The following is a 19,650-nucleotide window of genomic DNA, read 5'->3' as shown; positions in this document are numbered from 1 at the left end:
TAAGGATATGTATAGTTTTAAATTGTTAAGCCATTTCATAACTGAGATGATTCTAGGACTGGTTACGCCAGCATCCACTTGGTTGGTCTGTCTCTCTCCGCCCCAATCCCCACCCCCAGTCTCCCTCCATTCCTCCTTCCCAACTTATGTCTCTTCTTCCAGCTTCAGGTTTTCAAGTAGGGTACATGTAATTGGATTGTTTCATTCATCAGTGTGGAGTCTTATCTATTGTGTAGACTGTGATTCTGGTGCCATACCTGACAAAAGTATTTAGCTTCTCTTAAGAGGCCATAGGAAGCAGTATAAAGTCTATGTCATACCGTTAGTATAGATCTCACGTTTTTAAAAACAAAAAAGAGCCCTCCACAGAAATCAAAATTATACACAAGTATACCCATTGTTTACTACAATGGGAAAAATGTAAGGTTATAATTGAATACAAAAGGGACTTTGTGAAATAAAAACTGTTTTTCAAGTTGTTGACATTGTAATTACTTTTTTTCTCTCAGTTTTAACCAATATTGTTGTTCTAGTGCTTTGACTAATTTAAGACAGTTTTAAAAATATTTAGAACAATGAATATGTTTTACAATTTCCAGATGTTTGTTCAACTGATCAGCTCTTGTTATTTTTACTTTTCAAATCATCTTCGACTCAAGCAGTAGTCAGATTAAATTTAAGAAATGTGTAAAAGATGTGTTTATGTGTAAATGTGTTTAATTAACATTCTAATTTAAGGTGAGTTAATAGTCATTCCAGGCAGTTTTATCATGTACATGGAAAATTCATTACTTGAAAGTGTTTTATATATTTTAAAAAATAAAGTCGCAGATTTATCTGTGTCCTTCTCACACAAGCTTTTAAAATATTTGCCCATCCTTCTACATAGCTGTAGTCATGCACCTATTAAACATTTTGTAAAATAGATCAAAATACAAAAAGCAGACTGAATGAAACATTAAAATATAGCTGTTAGGGTGAGGAGGTCAGGTATGTTTAATGTATTTACAGCCAAGTGGGTATCTTATATCAAGTATAACACACACTCATCCTTTTATGACCAATTTTAACTGACATGAGTTTAAAATTGGAAATAACTATAGAAATCTCCGAAGAATTTTTAAGAATCCAACCAATTGATTAACAGAGCTTTTGCTTTATTATCAGTGATGCTTAATTTACTTTTCCAGATTCCAAACAAAGGACCAATGGTAGCATTCATAGCCAGCAGATACATTTTGTTTAGAATGATGGGCAGGTAGAATATATATTTATCAGAGTGCTTAATTACAATGATTGCCCAACAATTTAAAAATTGCCATGTATGTTTCTAAAAAAAAATTGTGTTAGTTATAAAAAGTTAGTTCTTTAATCATATGGTAAGTATACTTTAACTATATTCCGAAATTCTGATGAATATTTCTGACGTGCAATAAGGAAATAATGCTCTTTACCAAGTTTGTTCAATCAAGTGGAAATTGTATTTTTCTGCCCCCTGGGGGATTCATGGAAACATTGCAAGTGGCAAAATGCATAGTCATAAAATATTATACATATTAATATGAATATTAATATTAATATATATTTCAGCCAATATCACTCATAAGACATATATGTATATTATATAGTTGTGGCCAGTGAGGTAGTGATAAAACCAAGAAAGGTGTATTCTGGATGTCAAGTGACAAAAATATTTCCAAAAGAAGGGAGCGATCAGCTTCATCACTGCTGGTCGGTCAAATAAGATGAAGAGGACTCAAGACTGACTACTGCATTTGGCAATTGGAAGGTCAAAGGTGACCAGAACAAGAACTGTTTCTAGATGTTTTATGGTTTTTATTGCTATTATGAGCATATCTTTTCATTTATGGCATTTTTCTAATCCATTACTGCTGGAGTATAATTTTTATAAGTTAATCTTTTATTTGGCCACCTTACTGGATTTTATTATTTCTAATAACTTGTCAATTGATTTACTTGTATTTTCCAAGTAGAAAATCACATTGTTTGAAACCATCAACAGATTTGTCTTACTTTCCAACATTTGTACTTCATTTGGCATCAGCTGGGACCTCTAGTACAGTGTAGCAGTACAAGTGAAAGTGGCCATTACTGTGATTTAAAAACATCTGCTGAAGATTTCTGGGAAATATTTTTTAGCAGATAGGGAAGTTTCCTTCTATTCCTAGTTAGAGATTTTCCTTTTCTTAAATCATAAATGTGTGTGGAATTTTATCAAATACTTTTTAATAAATATCAGATAGTAAATTTTCTTTTTTTAAATTATTAATATGACAATATATTTGTTAATAGATTTCTTTTTTTTTTAATTGGGGAATTGGGGGATGGGAACAGCGCTGGGGAATTGGGGGAAGGGGAACAGACAAGTTGCTGTCCTTTTGTTCTTCAGACTACTTGTGGAGGCCGTTGCTTCACTGGCCCAAGTTGGCACCATCATCGCGCTCTTCCCAGGTGAGACAGATCGGTCGCCGGCCACTGGACGGCCACCCACAGTAGCTTATGGCAGCCCACTGCAGCTTCACTGCAGCCCACAGCGTCGCCGGTGACACACGGCAGCCCAGCTCCAGGTCAAGCTGTTGTTCACCATCTTAGCTGTAGAGGGCGCAGCATCACTGGCTCTCATATATGGGACCCGAACTGGGGCCCTGCTGCTCAGAGCCAGTGTCCCAAAACAACTCCTAACCAATGTGCCACTCCACCGGCCCTGTTAATAGATTTCTCAATGTTTATCCATCCTTATGGATAAAGCTACCTATCCTGTATTATACACACACACACACACACACACACACACACACACATTTCTTTTTTTGTTTATTTGTTTAAGCTCAGTGCTATTTTCAATTTGCTGATTTTGATTTTGGATTTTCTTCCAATTTTGTTTTTAAGTAAAAATTCCTTAGGATTAGTTAAAAATGCCAACCTTGTACAATTGTGGTATCAGAATTATTTTTAGCTTTAAAATAATATTGAGGGCCGGCCAAGTGGCGCATTGGTTAAGAGTTGGCTTGGGATGCCAGAGGGCCCCTGTTCGGATCCTACATATGAGGGCCAGTGACACTGCCCTCTACAGCTAAGATGCTGAACAATAGCTCAACCTGGAGCTAGGCTGCCGTGAGTCGCTGGCAAAGTAGGCTGCAGCCCCTGCTCAGTGGGTTGCTATGGGCTACTGTATGTAGCCAGCAGCCAGCGTGACCGGCCAGCAGCTGCAGTGAGCGGCCATCCAGAAGCCGGCCACTGATCTGCCTTGCCTGGGAAAATCGCAACGATGGTGCCAACTTGGGCCAGTGAAGCAACATCCTCCACAACTAAGTTGAAGAACAAAAGGACAGCAACTTGTCTGTTCCCCATCCCCCAATTACCCAACTTAAAAAAATAATAATAATAATATTGAGAGTTAATGAAAAGAATGAACTAAATAAATTCTAAAAATGTTAAATGAACTAGAATACAAGAGAAATTCCCAAGTTCTAGTGATGATTTACACATTTCAACGGATAGCTAAAACAAAATTTTGATTGCTTTTTTTTTTTTTTAGATTTATTTTATTGGGGAATTGGGGGAAGGGGAACAGACAAGTTGCGGTCGTTTTGTTCTTCAGTCTAGTTGTGTAGGACGTTGCTTCACTGGCCCAGGTTGGCACCATCATTGCGCTCTTCCCAGGTGAGGCACATCAGTTGCTGGCTTCTGGACGGCCGCTCACTGCGGCTGCTGGCCGGTCATGCTGGCTGTTGGCTACATACGGCAGCCGATGGCAACCCACTGCCACAGGGGCTGCAGCCTACGCCGTCGCCATCGCCGGCGACTCACAGCAACCCAGCTCCAGGTTGAGCTGTTGTTCAGCTTCTTAGCTATGGAGGGCAGTGTCACTGGCCCTCATATGTGGGATCTGAACCGGGCCCTCTGGCGTCCCAAGCCAGTTCTTAACCATCGCGCCACTCGGGTGGCCCTTGATTGCTTTTTAATTTACTCAGAAGTACCCTCTGTATTCAACCCCTTGAAGGTGAATTATTAGCATAGGTAATATCCATGAGAACTTGGCATTGTTCTTACATTAGTTCATCAAAGACAAACAGAAAAATTATGTGACACAATCTAGGTACTGTAATGTTGCCTTACAGCCAATTCCAAGACCACCCCTGCTGCATTAGCCCCTGACCCTATTAGTCATGAGAGAGTGTCTCAGTATGACTGAGGCCCGGTGGAATGATATCAGTTATCTCCCCATTACAGGAGGACACAGTAACGTCAGTGTCCTGGGGCTGTGTAGTGATGTATGAAGGCATAGCATTTGTTGGAATACAATGGGGATAGGTTAATGGAAAACAGCCTTAAGGCACACAATAACACATGGTTACTAATTCACAGCAGTTTTTATTTCCTTGAAAATTTTCAATAAAAGGCATGCGTTGACCCGATTCGGGGCTCAGTCTTCTCTGGCTGAGTCCCTTGGTCTCGCTCTTATCTTACTTTTGTCTCTTGTTCTTATTCAATCTGCATCGCCCCTCTCGTGTCCCATTAGCCCTTGCCACGTAGAATGTTACACTGTAAATAAATAAATACATAATATACTGTACATCCTATGTACTTGTAATATACTACTTTTATATTCTTTTTAACCTAACAATATCATGGATGTCTGTCAGTTTGTAATTGTACATTAGCTCAGCTTACTGCCTGTATGACATTCCATTGTAGAGATGCCTTGTTACATATTTAACTAGTATTCTGTTGTTGGATGGTACAATAAACATCTGTTAAAATACATCTTGTGTTCATGTGTCTGATAAGTTACTTGGAAGGTTAAGAATTCAGGCTGGGCCGGCCAAGTGACGTGATGGTTAAGAACTGGCTTGGGACACCAGAAGACCCCGGTTTGGGTCCCACATATGAGGGCCAGTGACACTGCCCTGTACAGCTAAGATGCTGAACAACAGCTCAACCTGGAGCTGGGCTGCCATGAGTCGATGGCCTAAGCTGCAACCCCTGTGGCAGTGAGTTGCCATGGGCTACCGTATGTAGCCAGCAGCTGCAGTGAGCGGCCGTCCAGAAGCTGGCGACTGATCTACCTCGCCTGGGAAGAGCGCAATGATGGTGCCAACTTGGGCCAGTGAAGCAATGTCCTCCACAAATAGACTGAAGAATAAAAATGATAGCAACTTGTCTGTTCCCCTTCTCCCAATTCCCCAGCACTGTTCCCATCCCTCCAATTCCCCAATAAAAAAAAAAATCAGGCTGTGCAAAGGGCAGGGGTGAAATATGAGCTGAGATTGGGAGACTGAAAAGAATAAGTAATGTATGGGAAAAGTTGAATAGTTGCCTTTGTCTGGGGCATAGGCCTCTTACAGGCAAGAAGGGGTGGAGGGTGGTGGTGGAAGGAGGCATATTGTGATGATCCATGAATGAAAAAGAAGTTTGAGAAGACTTACGCTCACTTAAGTTATCTTGGACTCTGCCAGGTACTGTTCTGAGCACGTTTGCACGTATCTTACTAAAATTGCAGGTATTATTGTTATGCCTGCCTAATGGCAAGGAAACCAAGGCACGGCGAAGTTAAATTGGCCGAGGTTACTGAGCGCTATAATTCCGACTTTGTAGACGAGGAACCATGGTGAGATACTGAGCTTAAACCGTGAGACTTACTGATTTCAAAGCCTTAGACACAATAGTAGATGGTGACAGTATAAATTAACATGGGCTTGATCTGTTCCTCTCATCCCCAAGAAGCGCAAAAAGCACTAGCTGAGACCATAGAAAACCTTGATAGATTCCTTATTTCCAAAATACAGGGGGCATTTAACACTTAGCATTGCTCCCTAAGATGGCCAGTATGCCTGAATTTAACTGATTGGCTGTCAGGCTTCAACAGTGAAGAACTGGGATCCACAGCTTGATAATGAAATTCCAAGAGGCGCGCGAGCCTCTAACCAAAGTTTCCCGCCTTCTAGCCGGTTGCAACCAGTTCAGCAACAGTCTCTACAGCCGAGTGCCGTGACGTCACCAAGGCAATGGCCCCTTCCGCCCTCCCCGGATCTCTGCTTCTGCGCGGCCGAGTAAACTGCGAGTTGCGATCTTAACCCCGCCCACTGCCCCGGAAGTTAATACAAACGCCACACCTTTCTCTCGGCCGGCAGGGGCGCAGCCATTTTAATTCATATCTTAGTGGGCGGCGGCGGTTCGAGTTGGTTGTCTGGCTCCGCTCGGCAGGGGGTAATTTTATTGGTTTGGGGGTGGTTTTTAGTTTAATTTTTCTTTTCTAGCTTCGCATCGCGGGCCAGTTCGCACATTCTAATCATCTGAGGCCATGTCAGGAGACGCAGCCACGGAGCAGGTGAGGAAGGAGAGTGGTGGGGCCTCGTGGCGACCTCTTCTCTCCATGTCTCTGTTCGTCCTAGTACTCCAGCCATGTTCGCTTGAGGAAGGAATCAGGGGTCTAATGAACTCGGAGCACGCGGTACAGGAAAATGGTGGGAATGGGGAACAATATCTGAGACTTAAAATTGTTGTTTGGCTTCTCTGTTTTAGGCGTTAATAATAAACAAGTATTTGGTTTAGACAATAGCCGGGAAGCTGCTTCGTCCAGCTTAGGTTCGTGGGACTACTCTAGTTGGGTGCCGTCCTTTGATACCATTTTGATGTTTGGGTTCTTAGTAATTGATCATTTTAATGTATATTCGCCGTTTTCGTAAAACTTGACAATATTCCCTCTGCCCTCACCGATATATGCTGTACCCAGCAATAGGTTACTAGCTTGAGAAATAATTTGAGATTAAACTAATCTGGGGAAATAGACTTGCCAGAGCGAATGAAGGAAAAGTCTGGGACTAGAATATGATTGTGCTGAGTGAGATTTAGGAATCTTGTGGCTTTCTCCCGCTTCTTTTCTATCCGCATTTGATTTCCGTTTTCCAACGAGACACATAGTTCAGAATTTGATAGGTAGGAAGCGAGAAGTCGTTTTTGGCCACTGTAAATTAAAGCGTGTTGTAATACTGGATATGTGACGTTTAAGTATTTTAAAATTCACATTTTTAGATAAATGATTTGTTTCTTTTGCTCTTTAATTAGATTTGTAGGATAGTGTTTACCTTTTAGTTGGAAAGATAAATGATATTTTATGAAAGATGTTATTCAATTTGTTTTTCGATTTAAGTCCTAGTATATGTAGGTAAGTAGTTTTTAAAATGGAGGCGAGCTATCCTGCAGTCCCAATTTCCTAAAATTTCCCATTGCCATAGCAACGAAATACACTTAGGTTTTCCTTTTTTCAAGTCTCCAGTTTATAACGTGGAGATTGACAGAGATGAGGCAAAATTGGAGCGTTCTTGTTGGAATATTGGGCGACTAAATTTTATTATGTCTTGAAAATTTGCCTAACTGAATTTTGTGTTTACTTGTCGACTGATTTCAGTCCTGAAATCTTTGCAGTATTTACATTTTACATGATGCCCAAGAATGCAAAGTCTTAAAATTATTATATCAAATCTGTTTATCCATTCTTACCCTTTTTCTGGGCTCATATTTTGTCATGTGAAAGTGGAGGAGGAGTAATGCAGTAAAATTTCAGAAGTTTTCAGAATTCATTGTTAATAAATTCATCTAAAATTGTAAAGACACTGAAATGTCATGACCTTGAACATATCAGAAACTGGTGTTTTAAATGGGAGAGATGTTGGTGAAATTTTACAGAGAAAAAAATCTCATCAGAAAGTTTTATTGTGCCAAGTTTAAAACATAGAAAAAAGTTAAAAGTGCAGTGGACACCAATAGTACAATTCTTCATTTAGAATCAACAATTGTTAAATATTTTACCATATTTACTTTATCTCTCCATACATATTTAGTTGAAAGTAAGTCAACGTATATTTCAACCCCACATATTTCAGCATTCTCATTTTTAGTATCAGCTCCACATAATTCAGCATTAATGCCCTTATATAACCATTATACCATTTTCTCACCTAAGAAAATTATCATTGTATCATTTCTAAAATCCAGTCTATATTCAGATTTGCCCAGTTGTCCCAAAAATGTGATTCAGAGAGTTTGGTTGTTTTTTGTTTTTAATCAGAATCTAATCTAGGTTCACATTGCATCATTTGGTTATGTCTTGAATACCAATTTTTTTCGTCCCCTAGGGTATTGTCTATTCGAAGAATCCAGTTTGTTGTGGTTTTTTTTAGAATTTCTCACTTTTTGGGTTATTTGATTTTTGTGTGTCATTTAACTTGTCTCTTCATCTTCTGTATTTCCTGAAAAACTACTCAGAGCTCTGTTAATATTTAGGTTATTTTTGGATAGAATACTTTATAACATTACATCAAAAGGGACTTCATGCTAGGTTGTTCCACTGTTGGTGATGTTTAAGTTTGACCACTTGGTTGGAGTGACAACTGCTTTATCTCTTCATTGTAAAGGATTATTTTCCCCTTTACAGTTAGTAATCTGTGGATTGATACTGTTCCTCAATAACTTTTTACCTAGTTATCAATTGATGATCTTTGAATAAATCAGTCATTACATTGGAGGTGGCAAATGGTGGGTTTTTTGGGGTTTTTTAAAATTAGTTTCAGTGTACACCACAGTGCAATAGCTATACTTTTTACCCCTCAAAGTGACAACTCCCCTCCCCCAATCCGCGGCCCCAGTCTCCTCTCATCATACATATCTATTACAACTCCATTGACTCCACTCCCACACTATACTCCACATCCCGTACCTATATATGTATTCAATTATAGTTGACATATAGTATTATACAACATCAGCTTCAGGTGTACAGTGCAGTGATCAAGCCTCTACCCCATCCATGAAGTGGTCTCCCTAACAAGACGTGACCATCTGACACCCTACAGAATATTTACGTTATTAATTATATTCCCCAAACTGTCTTTCATATCCCTGTGGCAATAGTGTAGTTACCTATTTTTGCTGTCTAATCCCTTCCTCTTCTCCCTCATCCCCACCCCCATCCCAACTAGCAACCATCAGTTTTTCCTCTATATCTCTGAGATTATTTCTGTTTACTTTGCTCGTTCATTCAGTTTTTTAGATTCCACATATAAGGGAGATCATATGGTATTTGTCTTTCTCTGACTGATTTCACTTAGCATAATAGTCTCTAGGTCCATCCATATCGTTGCAAATGGTACGATTTCATTCTCTTTTTTTTTTTTTTTTTAATATTTTTTTGGGGAATTGGGGGAAGGGGAACAGACAAGTTGCTGTTGTTTTTTTGTTCTTCAGTCTAGTTGTGGAGGATGTTGCTTCACTGGCCCAAGCTGGCACCATCATTGCGCTCTTCCCGGGTGAGGCAGATCAGTAGCCGGCTTCTGGACGGCCGCTCATGCTGGCTGCTGGCTACACACGGTAGCCCATGGCAACCCACTGCAGCAGGGGATGGCAGCCCACGCCGTCGCCTGCGACCCACGGCAGCCCAGCTCCAGGTCGAGCTGTTGTTCAGCATCTTAGCTGTAGAGGGCAGCGTCACTGGCCCTCATGTGGGATCCGAACTGGGGCCCTCTGGCGTCCCAAGCCAGTTCTTAACCATCGTGCCACTCTGCCGGCCCGATTTCATTCTTCTTTAATGGTGGTTTTTGTTTTGTTTTTTTAAATTTCTGTTATTCTGTCTATGTACTGGCTCATATTTTTCTGTAAAGAAGTTTGCCTTTTCTCCTTTTCAAAGATTGAGTTTCACTGGATTCCTGGAAAGACATTTTTGACATCTGATTACCAACAGTCATCTTTATATAATCTTTAACTTTTTAATGATATATTTCTAACATGCAAAAAAAGAAAGAATAGTATGAAGTGTAATATTCCTCTCAAGAGCTTCAACTCATTGCAAATCTTGTTTTCTCCATACGTTCACTCGCTCTTCCCACCTCCATTATTTTAAAGCGAATCCCAGATACTGTATTCAACTTTAATCGAAATGGTAATTTAAAGATAACTTAAAGAGGAGCATGATTAAAAATATGAATCAACTAGCTTGTTTTATGTATAAGACAACAGTCTGTGAAAATTTAGAGGAAAAGAGGAGTGCCTAAAATGACATGAAGTGAACAATAATGATAAAATCAAAAGCACTCTGAAGTATGGATTTGCTTAGGAAAGATGCCAAAGCGTGGGATAGACAGAATCTTGCAATATCTGAAGTGTAGATATAATTTCTTTTAGCCTTTTAACATTGAAGCTCTAAAAAAAAGTTTGTTGAATAATAAACTTAAATTTATTAAGTCAGAATATGGATGGTCATTTCTTTCTTGGTACTGAATCTCTCCGGATTTGTGTCCTTTGAAAGAGAGAAATGATTGTAGACAACCAAAATCACTACTAAGGTTTATTGTAAATTTTTGTACCCTTGTAAGGAAGTTTTGTTTTGCATTTAGAGAGCTATTTAAATTACCTTGCAGTGTTTGTGGGTATTCTCCTGGAGTTTTGTGTTTACTGTTTTTGCCAGTTTAGTGGTAACAAAATCGTGTGCATATAGTGTGTGGAGTGTTGGCTGTGTTTTTATCTTACAGATTTTTTTTAAATGCTGGATTCAACTTTTGATCTCGTTTCTTAGCTTTATTTTACCTTACGCTCGACTTCCTACAGCAGTTAATAAGCTATTACTTACAGTTCCTCCACTGGGTTTGAGTTTCTGTTGAAGGGGCTGTCTTATTTATCATTGCATTTTAAAAACCTAGGAAATACTGTTTTGATACTTAAAAGTGTTCAGTAAATGAATGGATGAATTTTGCACTAAGGTTATATGTGATACATTATGAATTCTCAAAGAATTTAATCTTTCTTGAAAACAGGTGCATAAATAATGCAAAATAAAATATTTGGGGCATAAGAATGGATAGTTTCTCAAGTTTTGTTGGATAAAAGGAGGAAGAGGAATGTGTTGGGCCGTGTCAATTCATAAGAACCTTTAAATCCCTAAGATGTTTTTATACTCTTGTCTTTTAGAAATAAGATTTCACTTTGTAAACAATCTGTAAGCCTATCCTAAAATTAGGAAGGCCTAAAAATATCAACAAAACGATCCTCACTTTGGGAAAATTTCATGAATTGAAGTTCAGATAAATTGCCAGTACTTAACAAAAGGGAATTCAGGGCCATAAATCAGTGTTTTGCTTTTGGTGAAAAATAAGTTTGGGAAGATATAGAAAATATGAAAAATATGTATCATATGCTTATTAATGAGGAAAGAAAGCTGAAACACCTTCAGTGTTGAAACCTGAAGCCTGGTTTATTTTGTTGGATAGTTATTACTACTTACTAGCAGTTAAGAGGTAACAGCAGCGCCAAACAATTTTAAAGCCAAAGTGGGTGTGTTTAGGGGTTAGGAGGAGGGAAGGAAAGGATTAAGCATGTATGTTAGACGGTGCTTTCTTTGGGCCCAATTATTTTTATTGTTTTTAACAAAATCTTCTGTAATAGCCTTTCCTACTTTCCCCCCTCCTATTTTGAAGTGATATTTAGTATGCCAGTTTGGGGGAAATTTGATTTGATCTTTATTGTTAATATTTATTGAGAAAACTGGGCTATATGGAATATTTGGCAATGATTGTTTCTAAGAGAGATTGATCTGTGTTTACAGAAGTATTGGTTTTCCTTAGAGGTACAACCGAAAGGTAGTGTGTTAGGAGAGATTGCATTCTTTCAGCATTAGGATTATGGGAGTTTCAGGGAATACAGGGGTTGACACACCGGTGAGACCTTCTGGGACAGCAACTCTGTATTCAGATGTTTGTACCTTTTAAGTGGACAATTGCCAAAAACAATAGTTTTAAGCTCTTCTGTCATTGTTCTTAAATTTATTTCTCTTTCAACAAGACCTGGCGGTGAATTTCAGTCTTTTTATTTTGTTCTGCTAGACAGTTGGTAATGATGTGAGAATTGATCTAAAAAAGGATTTGAGTTGGGCAAATGTTCAAAGTATTTCTAGATTAATGGATATTTTATAATAAGCAGTAAATATTGAGTAAAACCAGAAGGGCAAAACTATGTCCTTGATGTTTTTCTAATGTTTCATTTAGTTTATCTAGTGAATTAATATCTTGGCTACTTTTGGCCTAAAGAAGCCACACTTTTCAAATTCTAAAAGATTAAGATTTTTATTTGTAGTTTGTAGCTATTTGTTTCCTAGGGAATGGGTAAGCGAATTTAATAAGCAAATATGATAAGTATAATTATTTGGACCAATAATAATTGTTAGCTTATTTTTTCTTTTTTAAGTTTTTGGATTGCATCTTTAGTAGATTTTTAGTCTTTGGAAGGGTTGAAGGGATTATATGAAGGATACCCATTTAAATTCATGCACAAAAAGTCATCTAGAGAGTTTTGTTGCACTGGTAAAGGAACAAAGCACTAAGCTGGCTTCCAGTCCTAATGTCACCTGTCGCGTAAGTGGATTATTCTCTAGGCTTATGAATTGGGTAAGTTGTGACTGTACTTGCTGATAGTCTTGCAGTGCTGCCCTAGTCTTTTAATTTTGAAAAAAAGTTTAGCTATCAACAGAGACTTAAGATTTAAAATGTGTAGGATGCTGTATGCAGCTTTCTTAATACTTAAGCAAAAATTGGAGTGACTTAGATCTGATGCCACTTTATTTTTGGAAAAGATATATTTGTAGAACAGATAGATTAGGTGTTTTTTCTCAAAATGGAGTCCATGGTTCATTGCAACATAATCACTTAGGTGCTTTATAAAAGTATAGGTGTTTACACCCCAATTTCAGACATTTCTTAACAGATTCTTTAAGTGAGGCTGAGTATTTTCCTTTGAAACAAGTACCACAGGTGATTTTTATATAAATGAAAGCTTGCAAATCACTTAGACAGGGAATGAAGACCATAAAGTTGTTCTTGAATACATTCTTGATAAAATAAGTGGAGGAAAAAATTGCAGATTCTTTGAGGATGATTAGGCTTTTGATACTATTTTACTGATTTTCCTTCCCCTACTATATTTAGTCATTACCCTTAATAGTGGAAACGACTCATAAAACCAGGTTTGAGACTCATCTCTGCTTGTTCTGTTGGCCATGTTCAAGAGCTTATAGGGGCTTAAATCCTTTCTTACCACACCCCCGATAGTTTTGACATGTGACTTGGATTAAACTTTTTTTTTTAATGAAAAATAAATTTTTTAATATGTATTTTATTGGATTAAGCTTTCACTGATCTGTATTTTTAACTTAATTTCGGTACTACCTAGCATAATACCCTCCCCATTTACTACAAAAATAGACAGCTATTTAGAGAAAGAGGACTACCTTTTTCTGTCCAAGTTTTACTTCCCTAGTGGGAATGGGAAGAAGAAATAATTTTGTTTCAATCATTTATATAACAGTTTGTCACTTGTCCACCTTCTTCCCCCAGTTAACAACTCCTTAATATGAGGTGTGATCAAACAATAAGGTGAATGTTTAAATAAAAAGAAAATTATTACAGTAAAAAAACACATTAATTCACCTCAAATTACTCCCCCTGTCTTTGAACACACTTATCCCATTGTTCTGGCCGCTTTCTTTTTTTTTTTTTAGCTGCGCCATCCTGCCACCTGTTGGCAGCTCAGCTTGGGCTGGGAATCAAACCGCTGTTACTCAGAGCTCGCACTCTTGAGCAAGCTCTTAACCAACTAAGCCACTTGGCCAGCCCCTCTTGCCACTTTCTGAAGCAGTTCTGGAAGTCCTCTTTCATGAAGGTCTTTAGTTGCACTATCGTGGCTGCCACAATGTCCTGAATCATTTTGACTTTGGGGAAGAGCCAGAAGTCACACGTTGCCAAATCCGGTGAATCAGATGGATGAGGACACACCATAATTTTGTTCGTTTGTTTGTTTTTGGGTTTTTTTTTTCTTAAAGATTTTTTTTTTTAATTGGGGAATTGGGGGATGGGAACAGCACTGGGGAATTGTGGGAAGGGGAACAGACAAGTTGCTGTCCTTATGTTCTTCAGTCAAGTTGTGGAGGACGTTGCTTCACTGACCCAAGTTGGCACCATCATTGTGCTCTTCCCAGGTGAGGCAGATCAGTCGCGGGCTTCTGGACGGCCGCTCACTGCGGCTGTTGGCCGCTCACACTGGCTGCTGACTACACACGGTAGCCCATGGCAACCCACCGTGCAGCAGGGGCTGCAGCCTACGCCGTCACCGGCAACTCACGGCAGCCCAGCTCCAGGTTGAGCTGTTGTTCAGCATCTTAGCTGCAGAGGGCAGTGTCACGCCCTCATATGTGGGATCCGAACCGGGGCCCTCTGGCGTCCCAAGCCAGCTCTTAACCAATGCACCACTTGGTTGGCCCACACCGTAATGTTTTTATTGGACAGAAATTGCCGTATGTCACAAGTGATGTGTGACACGGAAAGCTGTCATGATGGAGGATAATCTACGGTACACTTTAAAACACACCTCTCAACCATAGCTCACACCCGACTGACTGCACCGAACAAACTGGAACTTGTCACACACTGTTAGTAAGGTTCGACGTGCCACTTCCCATATTGAAGATCCCTGCCTTTCCCTTGGATGGTACTCAGCAGCAGCATTCACTATATTTTGTGATCAAAACGGGAAAGGCTCCAAGTCACACATCGCTTCTGGTACAATTTCTGTCCAATAAAAACATTGAGGTGTGTCCTCATCCACCTTACTCACCGGATCTGTTGCTGTGCAACTTCTGGCTCTTCCCCAAAGTCAAAAGACCATGAAAGGTAAATGTTTTGAGTTGAGTCAGGACATCGAGGCAGCCATGACAGCACAACTAAAGACACTCACAAAAGGACTTCCAGAACTGCTTCAGAAAGTGACAAGAACAATGGGATAAATGTGTTCAAAGCAGGGGCAAGTATTTTGAGGGGGATTAATGGCAATGTGATTTTTACTGTAATAAATTTTTAAAATGTAAACATTCACCTTACTTTTTGATCAGACCTTGTATAAGTTAAGCTGCCATGTAGAAAGAAAGTGGTTTGCAGTTTCAGTAAAGTTTATAACTCATAATGAGTTTTCTAGAGGTACATGACATAGCCACAATTATATGAAAAGACTATTAAAAATGCTTCTCCCTTTTCCAACTACATAACTAGTTACATAGTCATATACTTCATCTAAAACAATAGATTGCAAGTAGAAGCACTGTCTTCAATTCAGCCAGACAATGAAGTATCACCAAAAAAATGTAAGACAGTGATATTTGCATTACTTTTTTGTTTTAGAAAACATTTTTAAATAAAATGAGGAATTTGTTTTAAACATGAATTTACTTTTTTTTTTCTTTCTTTCTTAATAGCTGAGCCATCCTGCCAGCTCAGCAGCAGCTCAGCTCTGGCCAGGAATCGAACTGGCAACCCTGTTGCTCAGAGCTCGCACTCTTGAGTGAGCTCTTAATCAACTGAGCCATTCAGCCAGCCGTATATTTTTTAGTTTTAATTTTTAACATCATAATATTCATAGAAATAATCACGTTAAAAACATGTCTTTGGTTCCTGAATAAGTGTGCAAAAATGCTTCTTTACAAAAAAGTTTGAGAATTGTTGAAATATTGCATGATGCCTTCAGTCCAATGTCATTAAGTTCAATTTCTCTGAGTTAGCTTTACATAACAAAAGGTTAAGCATGGAAAGTGAAAAGACAACCCACTGGAATGGGATAAAAATTTTTAAATCATATATGTAATCAGGGACTTGTATCTATAACATAGATACAATTCAGTGATAAAAAGATAACTCAAGTAAAAATGGCCAAGTATTTGAATATACATTTCTCCAAAGATATACAAGTGGTGAATGAGAACATGAGAAAATACTGAACTTTATTTGCAGTCAGGGAAATGTAGATTAAAATCACAATGAAATTCCATTTCACACCTGCTAGGATGGTTGTAATCATCAAAATGACATAATAACAAGTTTTGGTGAGGAGGTGGAGAAATTGGAACCCTCATAGCACTGCTAATGGGAATGTAAAATGGTTTAATCACGTTGGGAAACAGCCTGGCAGTTCTTAAAAATGTTAAAATTAAAATTGCCATATGACAGCAATTTCAGTTCTAGGTATATACGTAAGAAAAAAGAAAACATAAAATGAACACACCAAAACTGAAACAATCTAAATTCCATCAACTGATGAATAAATAAAATGTGGGATATCCATACAATGGAATATTATTTGAAAGTAAAAAGGAAAGTACTGATACATGATAAAACATGAACCTTGAAAGACATTCAAAGTGAAAACTAGAAACAAAAGAACACATACTATATGATATCATTTACAAGAAACATCTGCATATCTATGGAGACAGAGTAAATTGTTTGTGTAGCACTAGGGGATTGGGAATGACTGTTAATGGGTATAGGTTTCTTTTGGGGTGATAAAATGTTTAAAAACTTACTGTGGTGGTTACACAACTCAGTATACTAAAACCAATTGAATTTTGTATTTTATTATTATTTTTTTAAATGTCAGGAATTTGGTTCTTTTGGGGAGGGGGGGTAGCAGTATGTTTTTCCCAGGACCCATCAGCTCCAAGTTCAGTCGTGTTTTTCATTCTAGTTTTGGAGTGTGAGGGGGTGCGGTCCACCATCCCATGCAGGAATCGAACCGGCAACCTTGTTTTAAGAGCATGCACTCTAACCAACTGAGCCATCCTGCTGCTCACTGGCAGCTCAGCTCAAGTCGTTGTCTTCAGTCTAGTTGCGGGGGGTGCAGCTCACTGGCCCATGTGAGAATTGAACCAGCAACCTTTTTGTTAAGAGCATGCACTAACCAGTTGAGCCATCTGGCCGCCCTGAGTTTTGTATTTTAAATGGGCAAATGTATAATGTGATTATGTTTCAATTAAGTCATAATTAAAAAAGAAGAAAGGTGAAACTCGTAATGGATTTTTACCTGACCCTCCATGCCTTTAGGCAGTTGCACACGTGTTGGTATTCACAGAGAAAATAAAGTAGTTGATATTTTAGCAATACACTACAACTAGAAAATTCATAGAACAGACACTAGAGAGTCCCTCAGTGTTTTCTCCTTATACGAAAAAAATACATCAAATTTACACTTTTTTTCTGATTTTTGCACTCATTTGAAATTATATATATTGGTGTATACCTCTGTATACTCCATACCAGTTGTATTATATTTCTGGTGTTTTAAATTGTACAAATCAAAGAAATTCCCAGAGTTCTAATATCATTAGTAATGCACATGCCTTGGAAACTAGTCCAGCTTTTGTTCTGCTCATTAGATTTGGGGCCCCACCCTACTCCCCACTAACATCTATTTAAAGAATGATGATGGGATTATAGTTTATTAAAGGCAAAAGCTGGGTTTTGATAGAGTTTCTTATAGTAATAAGTTTGGGGACATGTAAGCATGGGACAGCTCTTATGTATGCTATAGGAAGCAGAGTTCTCACCTCATTCCATTATAAATGGGCACTGGAAACTTGGCACAAATTTTCTTATAAAGTGACCTATTTCTCTGATCTGTCAAGAAAATCAGGAAGTATTACTACAACTTCATTCCCTAAGGAGGCATAGTCTCTTTGTGGATACTAGAAAAACGCTCTATTTTTCTTTGCTCCATAGCAATATGGTAATCAGGCCAGAAAACAAATGTGCTCCTGGCTACCCAACTGGTTCATAGTAGCTGTGATGATGAATGACTTCTTATTGTGGGAATTAAATGTGACTGTAATGATCAGAGGGGGCATTTTGGTTAGCCTCCATTGTTAATGTACTTGATTGAGAATGATCTATATAGATTGTTTTCTGAATATTTAACTACATCCTTGGCCAGAGGAAACTATTGTATTTAGGGGTGTAACAGATTCTGAAAAGAGTTGAGCCATGGTTCTGTCAGATTGTAACTGGACTTTAGGAAGTTTCATGTAATGTAATTATATTTCTTATTATGAAATGCAGTTATTAGTTACTTAACAAGGAGTGATGATTAATGCCTGACATAGTAGATGCTCAACAAATGTTTTTCACATCTGCTCTCCAACATCCTTTGCAGGGGTCTTAGATCCTTGGTAACCCCTTCCTCCAGGTGTCTGTGGATAGAATTTTAGGGGTACCATGAACTTGGATGGGGAACATCAAACTATTGAGCCTTTCCTTTTATTATGAATATAGGCAAGAAACCACACTAGTAGTGTTAGCAACAGCTGTGGCTGGGACATAAATACTGTATTCAAAATATTGTTGCGCTTATCACTAGACATACCTGCCACAGGCTCTTGCTATTTAATGTGTTAAATTTCTATCACTATGTAAAACTTAGTTTTAAAAATACTTCAATAATTGTATTTCAACAAAATTGGTTTCCTTTGAAAGCCCTCATAGTTTGTGTATTTAATAACATTCTGAGAAAGGGTCCCAAGGTTCCGTGGCACCAAAAAACGGTTAGGAACCCCTGGAAAGACATGGTTCTCAACTGAGGCTGCACATTAGAACCTTAGAACCACCTGGAGAGTTTTTAAAAAACAGTGATGTTCCAGGCACATTCCTAAGCTTGAGCATCTTTTTAAATCCTATTTCTCCTAGTTGATTACAATGTACTGTCAGGTTGAGAATCACTAAATGAATGACTTTATTTTAGTAAAGAGACATTTATACTTGTGATTATGCTTGTCAAATATTAGATGCTATCTTCTGAGTTTTCTCTGTTCTTTTGTGGTACACATTATGTAATTTGGTAGGTTAATTTTCAGCGAGTGGTTATTGAGTGATTTGCGTTTCCCATCCAACTACTTTGAAACACTTAATTGTTAACTTCGGTTGACTAAAACAATTCAAGTACAGATTAGCTGTATTTTAGCTCCTAATTTAAACTTCTTGTATCAGATTTATTTATTTTATCATTAACATTTATAGTTGGTATCTTATGAATTAAGATCCTATTTAAAAATATTTAAAGTTTGTTTTTTTCAAGAAGTAATCTTGTTGTATCCCAAGTGCTCCTTCAACAATGTTTAGCACATACTAGACACTGAGCAAGTATTTCCCACGTGGATAGTAAAAATTGAAACAGAAGAGTATACAGTGTAAGTGTATGTAGTGTGGCTGGGACATATCTCCCCAGCCTACCTCCACTTTTTTAAAAACCCAATATATGGAGAGTGTTCCTATGTTGCTGTTTATAGACTTGCCCTGCTGGTTTTTTTTTTTTTTTTAGTGACTACAAATTCCATATATATGTAACCAGTTCTTTTACACATGATTATTTAAATTACTTCTGGTCTTATGCAACAACCAACAGCCTAGTAGCTGACTTTTCTTTACCATATGTTTTTTGTGCGTGAGTGTAGTAGGATACATTGCCAGAATTGGAATTCAGGGTCAGACATTTATATTAAATTTTGATCAGTATTATTACTTGCCCGTGCCAACAGTGTGAGAATGTGTTTCTACATACCCTTGCCAGTGCAGTGTTAGTTGTAAAGCACATTTGATCTCTGTCTTGTTTTACATTTATATATCTTTTGGGTGTTTAAAGTTCATTGTTACTTTTTGTAGGAACTGTTTGAACACTTTGCTCTTTTTTTTTTTTTTTAGTTGCTGGTCTTACTGACTGAACTTTGTATTAATAAATTTAGTATTTTACCATATGTGTTGGATATTTTTTAAG

At 38.1% G+C, this 19,650-nt stretch overlaps 1 protein-coding gene across 1 annotated transcript in view; it reads left to right on the top strand.

The window, feature by feature from the left end:
• Window positions 1-6,143: 6,143 nt before the first annotated feature.
• Window positions 6,144-19,650, top strand: part of CSTF3 (cleavage stimulation factor subunit 3) — a 72,274-nt gene continuing 58,767 nt past the window's right edge. The window contains exon 1 of the mRNA XM_019639536.1: window positions 6,144-6,352. Coding sequence (XP_019495081.1) covers window positions 6,326-6,352 — 27 coding nt within the window. The 5' untranslated portion in view covers window positions 6,144-6,325. The remainder of the gene's footprint in view (window positions 6,353-19,650) is intronic.

The sequence above is a fragment of the Hipposideros armiger genome, unplaced genomic scaffold (genome assembly GCF_001890085.2).
Source record: "Hipposideros armiger isolate ML-2016 unplaced genomic scaffold, ASM189008v1 scaffold_44, whole genome shotgun sequence".
Taxonomy (NCBI): Eukaryota; Metazoa; Chordata; class Mammalia; order Chiroptera; family Hipposideridae; genus Hipposideros; species Hipposideros armiger.
The sequence above is the reverse complement of the archived record's forward strand: the minus strand, read 5'-3'. Positions and strand labels throughout refer to the sequence as shown.